This window comes from Moschus berezovskii, chromosome 19 (assembly GCF_049115385.1).
Source record: "Moschus berezovskii isolate FMDL1 chromosome 19, NW_MosBer_1.0, whole genome shotgun sequence".
NCBI lineage: Eukaryota > Metazoa > Chordata > Mammalia > Artiodactyla > Moschidae > Moschus > Moschus berezovskii.
Genome location: NC_142478.1, coordinates 20,398,624 through 20,413,661, shown reverse-complemented (window position 1 = coordinate 20,413,661; position 15,038 = coordinate 20,398,624). Strand labels below are relative to the sequence as shown.

General features: G+C 34.9%; 1 protein-coding gene across 1 annotated transcript in view; it reads right to left on the bottom strand.

Annotated features, from left to right (window-relative positions):
- Positions 1-1,961: 1,961 nt before the first annotated feature.
- Positions 1,962-15,038, bottom strand: part of MGAT4D (MGAT4 family member D) — a 53,192-nt gene continuing 40,115 nt past the window's right edge. The window contains exons 6-10 of the mRNA XM_088828011.1: positions 11,841-11,954; positions 10,057-10,132; positions 8,342-8,456; positions 4,623-4,753; positions 1,962-2,212 (exon numbers count right to left, since the gene is read on the bottom strand). Coding sequence (XP_088684137.1) covers positions 2,060-2,212; positions 4,623-4,753; positions 8,342-8,456; positions 10,057-10,132; positions 11,841-11,954 — 589 coding nt within the window. The 3' untranslated portion in view covers positions 1,962-2,059. The remainder of the gene's footprint in view (positions 2,213-4,622; positions 4,754-8,341; positions 8,457-10,056; positions 10,133-11,840; positions 11,955-15,038) is intronic.

Sequence of the window (15,038 nt, the reverse complement as noted above, 5' to 3'; positions counted from 1 at the left end):
AGACTTGTGGTCAGACTATAAAGAGAATTATTACAATTCAAAACTAAAAAGGCAAACAACCAAATTTTTTAAATGGGCAAATATTTGAATAGATTTTTCATAAAATACATATAATGAAATATACTTAGGATATATCCTAAGTATACATAATCATATGTATATAAATATATAAAATTACATAAAGCACAGGAAAAGATGCTCAACATCACTGGTCATTAAAGATATATAAATTAAAATCATAATGAGATAGCAAGGTTTGCTTGCTTTAGAATTTTATATAAATAGAATCCTACAATATGTAGTCTTTGGCACCTGGCTTTTTTCAGTTATCTTAGTATTTTAGTGACTTATCCATATTGGTGCATCTTTTGATAAGAATGTGGCTTCAAACTCAGATCTATTGTGTCCAAATTCATTGTACATCACAGTACATGATAAAAAAGGAAAAGGAAGCTCCTCTTTTACAGTACATGATATTATATTCCCTTTTACAATACATGATAAAAACGGGAAAGGAAATTGATCCTTCTGAAACAAAATATTAGTGAATGTTAGAAAGTTACACACATAAAATTTAAAAACATTCCAAACATAAAGATATAAAATAACACATTGATGACTATCTGACAATTTTCTATATATTTATATCAATTTTTATACTTACCACCTTATTATTGATGGCTTAACTTTCTGTAATATGATGTAATCTCTTACCCACTATGAAGAAAGTTGAGAAATAGTCTAATCCTTGTTATACCATTTTTTCCAAAGAATGATTCTGATCATTTTTAAAGAAGGTGTTAAAATTTGAAATTCCTAATAATAGATATCCTGTTGGAAATTTTTAAAATAATTTAATATAATCATATTTTACACATCATTAAATTGCTATTTCTTTCTGTTTTATGCGATATGAAGAATAAACAATTAAGATTATAACATCAAAATATGAGTAATTAGATGTACATTCTCCTTAATCTGTCACGAATTTACAAAGATATGTTAAAATATCTTATCTTGTAAAATCGATACATAAAGGAAAAAAAGAATCCCTTTATAATAGCATCAACAAGTAAAAAGGCATAGACTAATTTCTGTCTGCATCACCTGTGACTATGTTTTATGTGTTTTGATGATATTATTTTCTGGATAAAGATTCATAAAAGTTTTCACTATTCCAGACACTTGTTCACCAAACACTTTAAATCTTGAATTCCGCCTTATCTGATGGCTAACAGCTGATGAACACTGAGTTGACACTCTAAGGCGCTGTTTCAAAGCGGGCAGTACAGTACACACACAGAACAGAAAAGGCGGAAAGAGGACAGGAAAATAATGAATGGAATGATGAGAGGGTGCCAGTGTGCGTTTGCCTCATTTCAACTGAGGGGATTAAAGCAATCATTAGCTTTGTTGTGAGAAGAAGCTAAGAAGGATAGCAAATCAACAGCATTGCAGAGATGAAGGAAATCTTAAGGCTCGTTAATTTCAGCCTCATTTTCTAGACACAGAAAGCTCAGAAGAGTGGGAGGGCTTGCCCAGTCTCATGTAACAGGTCATCACAACTAAAAATTGATTGTTTTGACTCTGAAGTCTTTGCTCTTTCTACCCCACCAAGATGCTAAGTCAATTATAAATAACATTTTTTTCAAAAACGATGAAAAACTTAGAAATGATTAAAAATCAAATAATGCTAAAGTTTTGTTCATTTGGTAAACAGTGACCTGAAAAAGAATGTTGCTACATTTAAATTCAATAATAGAGGCATTTTATTTTTGAAATATTCTTTTATAATTCTGAATATTGAACTAAAATAGTGAATTTTACTATAATTTTCAAAGCATCTTTTTAGTTTCTTTACTTAAATTATACAGCTGAGTAGAGTAAGGCATAGAAGTTTACACAGGCTGGATTTTTCTAACCATATAGATAACCTGGATCTTGTAAAGTTGATTGCTCTTTGTAACAAATAGTTCTATCATGAGATGAATTGTGTTTAGACAATTTTGATAGTTTCTCATGTTCTCATCATTCCTCTTCTAAATAATATTTTATAAGTTCATGAAACCTTGTGTATTACACAGCTACATTTCAAAACACTTACTTTGAAATATTGTTCTCTTCCAGGGTATGATGACTGTATACCCACATGCTGGAAAAGAGAAGGTTTATATCGAATACGAATATGCTTATTTCGTTCTATACATTTTTCCTGTAAGAGAAACAACAATCTTGTGTAAAAACCCAAATACTCGTTTTTATTGCATTTACTGGTGACAGAACCTTTTATTAGTTTTTGCCTGGATTCTATATTACTATTTTAAAATTGAAACAAACATTTAAATTCTTAGCTTTTTCTTTGTAAGAATAATGGAACAAAGAAATCAAGATACAAAAACATGTATTTTCTTTCATGACCTCTATTATTTCACTAGAAAATCAGGCTTGCTTGCTCAGTCCTGTCCAACTCTTTGTGATCCCACAGACTATAGCCTGCCAGGCTCCTCTGTCCATGAAATTTTCCAGGCAAGAATAGTGGAGTGGATTGCCATTTCCTACTCCAAGGGATCTCCCCAACCCAGGGATGGAACCCAAGTCTCCTGTGTGTCGCCTACATTATAGGCGGATTCTTTACCACTGAGTCATCTGGAAAGCTCAGAAAATCAGGCTTTTATTGTGTGAACTATAATTTTTCTCTCCTCTCTCTTTATTCTAGTAACATAAACTTTCCAATATTTTCCCATCTATCCATTTCTCTTGGTCTACATTATTCTCTCCCCCATTCATTATTAACTTCAAAACTAAATTACTCTCTCTTTAATTACTCCTTAAAACATGTATGATTTTTAAAAAAAACAGTATTATACTTCATGGAAAAAGATTTGGATAATCTTCTTAAAAATGAAAATAAGAAAGATGGCCTGTGACATTATCACCCCTATTAAAAACAAGCATTTGAGAAGATGTGGTACATATATACAATGGAATATTACTCAGGCATAAAAATTGAAATAATGTCATTTGCAACAACATGAATGGACCTAGGGATGATCATACCAAGGAAGAAAGTCAGAGAAAGAAAAATGTCATATGCTATCACTTAAATGTGGAATCTAAAATATGACACAAATGAACTTATCTACAAAACAGAAACAAACTCAGTAACAGATTTGTGGTTGCCAAGAGGGAGAAGGGGTGGGGAAGGGATGGATTGGGAGTTTGGGGTTAGCAAATGCAAACTATTATATATTTAATGGATAAACAACAAGGTCCTACTGCATAGTACGGGGAACTATATTCAACATCCTTTAAGAAACCATAATGGAAAAAGAATATGGAAAAGAATGTATATATATATGTATATGTATAACTGAATCATTCTACTGTACAGTAGAAATTAATGCTGCTGCTGCTAAGTCACTTCAGTCGTGTCCGACTCTGTGTGACCCCACAGACGGAAGCCCACCAGGCTCCCCCATCCCTGGGATTCTCCAGGCAAGAACACTGGAGTGGGTTGCCATTTCCTTCTCCAATGTGTGAAAGTGAAAAGTGAAAGTGAAGTCACTCAGTCGTGTCCGACCCTTAGCCATCCCACGGACTGCAGCCTACCAGGCTCCTCCATCCATGGGATTTTCTAGGCAATAGTACTGGAGTGGCTTGCCATTGCCTTCTCCGAGTAGAAATTAATACAGCATTGTAAATCAACTATACATCAATAGTTTAAAAAATTATTATGATTACTATCATTATTTATGTAATGTATACATATAAAATTCATTATAATACATCTCAAGTTTATGTGTATAATAATGTTAAATAGCAGGCTTATTTAAATTAATTTCTACTGATGTGAACATGTAGGAAAATACTGTATTAAAATTGTTTTTAAAACTGTAAAGTCATTAAATAATGTACAGTTAATTTGAAACTAAAGTTCAGATAAAGTTAGTTGAGGACTTAAAATATGGGAAATATATTAATACCTTTAATCTATTAATAAAAGTTTCAGTAGGATGGTATTATCAAATTCTTGCTTGCCCAAAATACCACTCAAATAACTTGTTGATGAAGCAAAGCTGAGTTCATTGCTTACTGTGGTAAGGGAGAAAATACCTTGATAAGAGCCCGTTCAAGTCTTGTGCCTGTTTTTCAACTGGATTATTTTCCTGTTGTTGAGTTTTGAAAATTCTCTATATATTCTGAATACAAGTCTTTGTGAGATATGGAATTTACAAATATCTTTTCATATCCTGTGGTGCCTTCTCTTAACAGTAAATTTTGCAACACAAAAGGTTTCAATTTTAATGAAGTCCAATTTATCAACTTTTAAAAATGGATCAAGCATTCTGTGTCATGTCTAAGAATTCTTCACCTAATCCTGGGTCCCAAAGATTTTTTTCCCATGTTTTCTTCTAAAAATTTTGTAGTCTCATCTTTTATACTTAGGTGATATACTTTGAAATAATATTTGTAATAGGTATATGTTTATATTGATTCTTTTTTAAAATATATATAAATATCCAGTCAAAAAAATTGATGCACTAAAATTTGTAAACAAAATTTAGGTAATTACATCAGAGAGATAGCATTTTCCTAAAAATACAAAGTAAAGAAATACTCACAAGAGCTTCTCCTGGGGTACACATCTTTACCAGAAAAATGTCCCCCAAGAGCAAATCTACAGGTTTATCTTTGTAGAACATTAAAAAAAAACGTACAAAGTCAGTTAAATCTTCAGATTTAAATAGCTTTCCTATGGAGAAAAAATAAACAAAGCCCAATAACTCTTCAGTGTTTATACCACATATCAAAATATAACCCTTATATATAGTTATTCATTCCATTAACATGGGAAAGAGTACAAAAATATTAAAAATTAAATATATCTGTTCCTTGCAAAGCTTAAAGCATTAATGAAGTTTGAGGATGATGAAGCAAAATCATATATCTGCTTCAGTATTAAGAATTACCACTTTTGCTGAGACAAGTAAGAAGCAAGTTTAGAATCGTGAATACTCTCAGGAAATTAACTTTGATAACTAAGGAGGATCAACGGTTTAAACCACTTGCAAGACATATAAATAAATTGGAAAGTTTAGGACCTGTAACGTTTCACTTAGTTTTTCAGAAACTATGATTTGTAAGCTTATTTACATAGAACTTTATCAGCATACTACATTTTTTACTTTTAGTGCTTAATTTTGAATAAAATAGAGTATTATTTCAATAGTTGAACATTATTTTATAAGCATGTTATTTTCTTTTGTATTTATGATTCTTAAAAGATTTGTTGTATTTTAAAGTATGATTTCATTACATCTAATTATTTATTTCTAACATATTGCATATTTAACTTGAAAATAAAGCTGAAGGTATAAGATTCAAGCCAACCTTTTCACTCTCCTCTTTCACTTTCATCAAGAGGCTTTTGAGTGTCAGACTTTATTTTTTTGGGCTCCAAAATCACTGCAGATGCTGATTGCAGCCATGAAATTAAAAGACGCTTGCTCCTTGGAAGGAAAGTTATGACCAACCTTGATAGTATATTAAAAAGCAGAGACATTACTTTGCCAACCAAGGTCCGTCTAGTCAAGGCAATGGTTTTTCCCGTGGTCATGTATGGATGTGAGAGTTGGACTGTGAAGAAGGCTGATCGCTGAAGAATCAATGCTTTTGAACTGTGGTGTTGGAGAAGACTCTTGAGAGTCCCTTATACTGCAAGGAGATCCAACCAGTCCATTCTAAAGGAGATCAATCCTGGATGTTCATTGGAGGGACTGACGCTAAAGCTGAAACTGCAATACTTTGGCCACCTCATGCGACGAGTTGACTCACTGGAAAAGACTCTGATGCTGGGAAAGGTTGGGGGCGGGAGGAGAAGGGGACGACGGAGAATGAGATGGCTGGATGGCATCACCGACCCTGTGGACATGAGTTTGAGTGAACTCCGGGAGTTGGTGATGGACAGGGAGGCCTGGCGTGCTGTAATTCATGGGGTCGCGGAGAGTCGGACACGACTGAGCGACTGAACTGAACTGATAAGATTCAAGTAAATTTTCACCTTAAATGGTGTTAAACACATCTAGCCACCTAAAAATATGATAGTAGGATGTAGGCATTTCATTTTTCACTAAGACTTGGGTCACTTGATCAAGTATATGGTTGTATTTGAATTTTAGGCACCTAAGTATATAGTATATATATAGTATATAGTATATATATAGTATATAGTATATATATAGTATATAGTATATATATAGTATATAGTATATATATAGTATATAGTATATATATATATATATACTATAAGTATATAGTAATCAAAACAAATGATTTAAAGATAGAAATAGTTGATTTAATATGTTTTCTTTCTCTGCTGCCAGCATTCTGAAAATTCTATTTAGCAAGCTCATATTTTTAGAAAATACTGAAAAACAGAACTGTTATTATGATAACAAAGAAAATGAAGCCTTTATAGATTTAAGCTTAAATAAGAATCCAGTATCATATACATAGTGTTTCTTGCTCAATGTGCTCTTGTGAATACTCTCTATCCTTTTACTCCCTGACTTTTCTGAGAAAAGCAAAAAGAATTTAAAATTCTCAAAGTAATAAACCAACAAAATTATCTCTCCAAGCTTTCAGCGGGTATTACTGTCACCTACAATTTTTCTCTTTATTGTAATCAAAGCTGAGGAAAAAAAAAAACTTTTCAGAGTTTTAAAATTGGATTCCACACCACTTTACAGAAAGTTTGGGGGGTGGAAAGTGGTCAGTATATGAAGTGGTAGATATAGAAGAACAGATGGATTTTATTAGCAACCAGAGAAATGCTTTATTCTCCTCCCCATGGCAAACAAAAATTTTAATGGATAAAATCAAATGTCATCAAGTATATGGGGAAGCAGGAAGTCAGATGCACTGCCTATGAGAGTACACACTACACAGTCAACCTGCAAAGCAACCTGGCAGCACTTGTGAGACCTGGCTATGTTTACCCCAGTGATCCCATCCCAGGACACATATATATCAGTCCATTTCGTTGTGGCAGCAGACACCTGGAAGCAGTCAAGGTCCACCATTCTGGGAATGGACAAGTCAGATAGATCATTATGTAGCACTTATGCAACAGTAAGGAAAAGGAACATAAAGCAACCTATAGACAGCATTTTATAGCTCTATCTAGTTTTGTGGACAAAAACATAAGGAACAGAAATATGTTTATCAAATCACCATTTATGTAACTTTTAAACAAGTACAAACACAATGAACACCAAATCTTTTGCATGGTATCTGGTATTTATATGTATATTCTGAATGAAATATATTGAGTGCAAACCTATCATGAGAGTGGGTAGAAGCAGGGGGGTGGGCTTTAAACAGAAGGATAAAAAAGGGCTCCTGCTTGTAAACAAAGATGAAAAGCAATATGAAGCGAGTTAGGTAACTTGGCCTCCTGTTGCTGCTGCTGCTGCTAAGTCACTTCAGTCGTGTCCGACTCTGTGTGACCCCATAGACGGAAGCCCACCAGGCTCCCCCATCCCTGGGATTCTCCAGGCAAGAACACTGGAGTGGGTTGCCATTTCCTTCTCCAATGTGTGAAAGTGAAAGTGAAGTTGCTCAGTCGTGTCCGACCCTTAGCGACCCCATGGACTGCAGCCTACCAGGGTAGGCTCCATCCATGGGATTTTCTAGGCAAGAGTACTGGAGTGGCTTGCCATTGCCTTCTCCGTGGCCTCCTGCAGTGAGGGTTAAATAAAAGAAAACGGGATAGAAGGATGGAAGGAAAAAATGGAAGGAAGCAAAAGGAAAGTCTATAAAAGAATTATAAAAACAATACATCATGGGCACAATTTTAGGAACTTTTCTGTGCTGGGTATAATTCATAGGTTTTTACATTTTTTAAGCATGTTAGCTTCAGCATACTAGAAATTGAAAGGACTTCAGAGTACAATAGTCCTGTTAAAATTCCTTCCTCTATAACTTTAATTTTTTGTTTCAATATTTCTCTATGTAAAATAGAAGTACATCTTAGTCACTGTGCTAATATGTATCAGACTCAGAGCTAGCATTAATAAGTAGTAGCTGCCTTATGTTTCTATAATATGTGAATATATGTCAATTTGCTTATTTATACTGTTTATCTACAAAAAATTTGGTTTAAAATCACGTTTTCTGAAATTCAGATCCTTGATCTAATTTTTCAGATCCTTGATCTAATTTTTCTTCTAAATTATGCCATTCCTTTCCATTGAGTAACAAGCTCTTTGATAAGTTCTTAAAAACTTTTAAAGATTATTATGTACTAAATTGACCCCACAAAAATAGATCCACTGCTTACCTATAAATCCAAGAACTGAAAACTCAATATAAAGCCAATTATTTGAAGTGATGCTATGTACAAAATCTGTGATTTTTGTAAGGTACATCTTGTTAGCTAAGATATCATCTTCCAGCTTAAAAAAAACAAACAAACAAACAGGCGTTAGTACCTTTGAAGCTTCCCTGGAACAAACTAGCTTGAAAACTGAAAATACAATAGAATACACTGAAAAAAAAAAATTTTATGATATAGTAGATTGATTTTTAGTTCATGTTGAGGTTATTTCCTGTTAGTCAATTTTCATTTTCTAATTCTGAGACCAGAGATTATCAGTTTATTTCCTAAATGCTAGTAAGTAACATTCAATCTGGAGAAGGCAATGGCACCCCATTCCAGTACTCTTGCCTGGAAAATCCCATGGACGGAGGAGCCTGGTAGGCTGCAGTCCATGGGGTCGCCAAGAGTCGGACACGACTTCACTTTCACTTTCACTTTTCACTTTCATGCATTGGAGAAGGAAATGGCAACCCACTCCAGTGTTCTTGCCTGGGGAATCCCAGGGATGGCGGAACCTGGTGGACTGCCGTCTATGAGGTCGCACAGAGTTGGACATGACTGAAGCGACTTAGCAGCAGCAACAGCAGCAGCAACATTCAATCTAAATCCTCTTCAGAAGAGTCTATTCGTCTGGGTTCATTTTCACTCTCACAACTATTTAGTTTCTTGGTTAAGACTAACTGGCTTTATGCTTAGTTGATAAGTGCCATGTTCTAGTGCCAAATATTGTGTTTGGCAAAGAGGTGACAAAAGGGAGCTGGCACTCTCGGCCCCACCTAGCTGGTTAGAAGTATGGTGCCAATAAGCCTAGAAATAGATCTCCATGAGGGGGTGGGGTGGAAAGGAACTTAGAATTTCCTTTTTAAGTTTAATGTGTATTATGTGGAATCTATAGATGAAGAGGGGTTCCTAAATGATTTGGGAAGATGCGCAAGTCCTCCGGCACAACACCAGGGCACAAAATAGAATCGTGTTCTTCCAAAAGGGGATGAGTACACTGGCTGCATCTCATGTTTCTATTACATTGCCTCTAACTAGGAATCGAAAGGGATTTCGGTTTTTTACAGTAAAAAGAGAAGATCTGGCTTCAGGCCTTTTTCAGATTCCCTCTCCATTCTCCAGTGATATTCTGCAAACTTCTGTCACAACTGTGCACTCTCTCATGTGTGGTATATACTTACTGTTGGGAATTGTGGTATTATTATTTAACACCATGCAGGAATTTAGGAGGTACAAATTATATATAGTTGATTTATTTCACAAACACATAAGGCACTGCAGAGCTGTGTTACTCATAAAATGGGGCAACACAGAACAGAAACGATAAGTGTATATATATATAATGTCTAACATAAGCTCCCAAAATATGTGTGCTTGATCGAATATACTTGTGAGTAGAAAAAAATGTAAGTAATATAATTTATTTTTTTTGCTAATTTGAGATTTTTTTTTCCAGTTTGCTTCATGTAATTATAATTTCCTCTGTTAACAGTGACCCAGCAAGAAGACTGCAACAGAATCAACTTTAAGCTTCCTTTTGGCGTTTTAATATAATGGATATTTTCCACTTTTTAAGTACAGAGTCAAGTGGAGAGTCACATTGAGGAAGGAAGGAACTGGAGGAGAGGAGGATATAATACTTCCACTTTCAATTATGTATGTAAATAAGGTCTTACCTGTAAATAATACATAGCTTTGGGCTGGGCATACAGCATCAAAAAACAAAAATCTAATACTTGTTTGATTCTCCATCTAGAGATAAATAATAAAATTTGTTAACATTTTTCATTTTATTTAATTTTTATTTATAAGCATATCTTAGTAATTAAAAACAAACTTTTTTTACACTTTTCTCACAGAAAATACTATCTACATTAAGCGAAACTGAATATCTTGTACTAAAGTTATACTAAAAGGTTTCCCAACTTTATTCAATGGATACTGTCTGCCATTGCTAAACCAGAATAAGCATAATCTACTTATTTTATGTTTTGGTTAGGCAAATTACCATCTATATAATAAAGTTAATATTCTTCCTGATCTTAGGTCTTGTTTAAATAAAAGCATAAAGAACCATTATACTAATTTAATGCTAAACCACATACTAGGCTGGGCTTCCCTAGTTGCTCAGCGGTAAAGAACCTGCCTGCTAGTGCAGGAGATGCAGGTTCAATCCCTGGGCCGAGAAGATCCCCTTGGAGGAGGAAATGACAAAACACTCCAGTATTCTTGCCAGGAAAACCCCATGGACAGAGGACCTTGGTGGGCTATAGTCCATGGGGTTGCAAAGAGTTGGAAATGACTTAGCGACTAAACAACAACAGATACAAGGTCAGGTCCTGAAGCTCCAGAAAGCAATACACAGTGTGGTTCTTGCCCTTCTGGGTCTCATGATCTAGCATGAAAGACAGAAAAATCATAAACTGAGAGCCATTAGACAAGTACTACATAAAGGCATTGACAATGAAGACTTATAATAAGATGGGGAGGGTGGAGCAGAAGGAAGTAGAACATCTACTGTGGAGGAGCAGTACTGCAAAGTCATGGGTGTGTCAAGGAGCATGCCGCCTCTGAGAACACTGTGAGCAGATAGAAAGGAAGTTGAGGATCGTGAGATCAGCGGGGACCTGCTCAGGAAGGATCTTTCATGACATGCAGGAAACTTTAGATATCTCATATGAGAAAGGATTCCTCTGGCTAGAATATGGAGAGTGAATTGGAGGCAAGGCTAGGCTAGGATTAAGGGAAGCCAATAGATCTCCAATGGTCTGAACTAAGCCCAAGGCGGAGGACTGGGGATGAGAGGGATAATGTAAAGGGAGAATCTAAAAACGAAATGATGATGGAGTCATAAAGGGCAGAAGGGAAACAAGGATCCAGAATGTCTCCCAGCTTTGACTCTAAAAACTGAGTAAAATGTGGGTCATTAAAAGCAAAACAAAATCTTTAAAAGATATCTAGATTCAGACATATCATTTATTACTTAAAAAAAGAAGCCAGTGCCAATAAGCTTCCTGGATAAGAACTTTTTCTGAATCTTAATGTCTTTTGCTCTACTGAATTTTGAGGAACCAAATTATTATACTTCTTGTAATACATACCACATTTATAATCGAACAATAGCAATCCTTTGTATGTGTATAGAGCTTTTTATTTTTTTTAGAATTCTTTCATAAACACGACTGTATTTTATTTTCACAATGACTTTCCCATATATGTAATGTGGATTTTATTATACATACTAGAAAGTTGAGGAAGTTAAGGAAAAAAGGCTAAATTACCTGCCTTGGATGATCAGCAAATAGAAAAGCTGGGAGTATTAATAGAATCTAGGTGCCAGCCAACAGAAGCTGGCTCCAGCACACCACTGTGCATCAAATACTAACTGCTGTATGCCAAGTCTAACATTTTATCAGATGATGCCAGTTATTTAAGGATACTACTTTTCAATATATCATACCTCTCTAATTTTTTTGAGTTGTCAGTTGATCGGGCGGCATGTGATATGTTTGGATAAAAATAAGCAGGTATTGAAATGACTTCTAAGGATCCAGATGTCACCTGCCTTTTGAATCTATAAAGAGAAGTGGAGATGTATAATTGAATTTGATTTACCAAAATCACACAATTAAAAATAAGTTCCTTATGTATATCCATATAGTATTTTGATCTGAATTACTTCACAATGTATCTGATAATGACATCATAAAACTAATACTTTTTAAGCTAAAATATTTCTTTTCTAAGTCAGTGACACATGTAAAAAATTACAATATACAAATAAAATTAATTTCCTCTTATAAAAATTATAAGTACTTTGAATTTTTCAAGTTTTCAATCAGATATGCTCTCTAACAGATGCAAGTTAATTGACTAGTTAACACAATATAGTAACTGCAAAAGAGCAAGAACGTTAGGAGATTTAAATGCATAATTTTAGTTTAATAAGAGTCCTACCAAACAGCAATGTGGCTCCTGAAATCAGACTGTTATAGAAAGGATTAAGTGTGACTCTTGTCCACAATTCTTTGAAGAAGTACTTTTTAGACTCTTTTTTTTAAAAAGTTAACATTTATAGACCAACAAGGACATCATTAAAATGCATAAAATACTGCTCAAAAAAGCTGTACTATAAATCTTGTACCATCAAGGTAAATAATGAACGACCAAGTAGAGCATTTTAAATGCTTTTCCATAAGAGAAAAATAATGTGACTTTAAATGAGATTTAAATCTAGGCATGGCATTATTTATTAAAATGGAAGCAGGACAGAGTTTATATGCATGACTTGAATTCGGTGCAAAATAGGCAGTCCTCGCTTTGAATTTCAGTTACGACATTTTAATTAAATAATGTACGTTTTTCCCAACACTTTTCAAATATGAGTCTTCATGGAACATTAGCTGAATAATTGTATAAAGTACAAACTTCACCTCCCGACTCCTCAGTTCATAAATCACTACATCAATAACAGATGCACGTCATCTCGACACTTCTTTCCAAGTCTGCTGGTAGCTGGTCACCATGCATCTGTTTTTCAGGTCACTGATAGCCAGCAAAACATGCAATTGTGTTGCCTCCTTGTCTCCCAGTAATAAACAAACCCACGTGACACAGAACAAAATAACCAAAAGAGGGGACTGGCTAATAGTGCAGACGGTGATAACGCTGGAACTCTCTGGATGCAACTAAAAGACCACAGACCCTGGGAATGTTGACACCTTGGCTCTCCAGAGACCTGGGATGTGCAGCCACAACTGCTTAGTCAAGGTGAACTTGCCTGACATAAATGAGGAAAATGCCTGTAGTGGAAAGGATATCCAGTAGGATATGATTCTGGCAAAAAACTTCCCATTAAAGGAAAACTCAAAGATGTTTATGACACTGAAAATGTAAATCATAAAATGTAGGTGCCTGATCCAAACTCAGGAATATGACAATTTTTCAAGGCATAAAAAAATGTTCACTCTGAATTTTAAGTTATAGGACAGGAAAAAGGCAAACAACTACTCGTAATAAATTTTCTAAATGAAATACTTTATTCTCAATGATTTCCATATATTTATTTTTTAATTGAAGTGCAGTTGGTTTACAATATTAGTTTCAGGTGTACAACACAGTGATTCAACATTTTTAGAGATTATACTCCATTTAAAATTATTACAAAATAATGGTTCTATTTCCCTGTGCTGCACAGCATTTCCTTGTTGCTTATTTATTTTATACACAGCTGTTTGTGGCTCCATCTCGCTCCTCCCCTGGCCTTCCCCCACTGTATCTGTGCATCTGTTTTGTTATGTGCATGTTTATTTTTTAGATTCTACATGTAAGTGGTAACAGGATATTGTCTTTCTCTGACTTATTTCACTAAGCGTAATACTCTCTAATCCATCCATGTTGTTGCAAATGGCAGAATTTCATTCTTTTTTATGGCTGAGTAATATTCCATTTGTTGTGGTGTTGTGCTCAGCCTTGTCCGACTGTTTGTGACCCCACGGACTGTAGCTCAACCACCCTCCTCTGTCTACGGGATTTTCCAGGCAAGAATACTGGAGTGGGTTGCCATTTCCCACTCCAGAGAGATCTTCCTGACCCAGGGCTCAAACCTGCATCTCCTGCATTGGCAGGCGTATTCTTTATCCCTGAGCCACCTGGGAAGCCCAGTATTCCATTATATACACATATCTCACATCTTCTCCATCCATTCATCTCTTGATGGGCACTTAGGCTGCTTCCATATCTTGGCTTATACACACAAAGCTAGAACACTGGGATGCATGTTTCTCTGAGAATTAGTGTTTCCGTTTTCTTCAGATATATACCCAGCAATGGAATTGCTGGATCATATAGCAGTTCTACTTTTAGTTTTTGAGGGACTCTCCATAGTTAGTGGCTGCATGGATTTATATTCCCACCAACAGTGCACAGGCATTCCCTTTTCTCTACATCCTTCAACAATATTATTTGTAGACTTTTTGATGATAGTCATTTTGACAGTCATGAGGTGATATTTCATTGTGATTTTGATTTGCATTTCTCTGATATTAGTGATGTTTAGCATTTTTCATGTCTCTACGTTTTAAACTACAGTGTACTAGATGAATATTAGCTTTACTATATTTTTCATTTTTCTATACATTTATAGCTGTCAGAGAGTATTACACATTTTGACCAATGTTTAAAAGTCATGAAACAATTGCTTGCGATTATGTAGTCATATCCACAGGAAATGTCTGTAAACCTGTGTATTCTTTTTAGCTGATTCTGTCGAGCATCGCTTATAAGTATATCAAACGAGCATGGATTAACGTCATTTTAGGATAATGTGTCTTCTCTGAACAATGATTTATTATTCAGAATAAAGCAACTGAGAGGATAGCATGGGATATGAGGACATTTTAAGGATCTGAGTATAACACATTTTCCCCGGGAAATCTTCTTTGGGGAAAACTAGACATCTGTGGTGTTTTATTTAATCTTGCTCAACTCTGTCTCCTTTTACACACGTCAGCTCTTTCAAACCTTCCATACTGTTCTCAAGTTTATATGCTGCCAGTTAACTCCTCATTCTCAACGTACGATCTTTACCTCTCACACAGAGAAAAGAGAGACCTACCTTTAAGGAGGGGCCTGTTTCATTTCACCTTCCTTGTCCAAA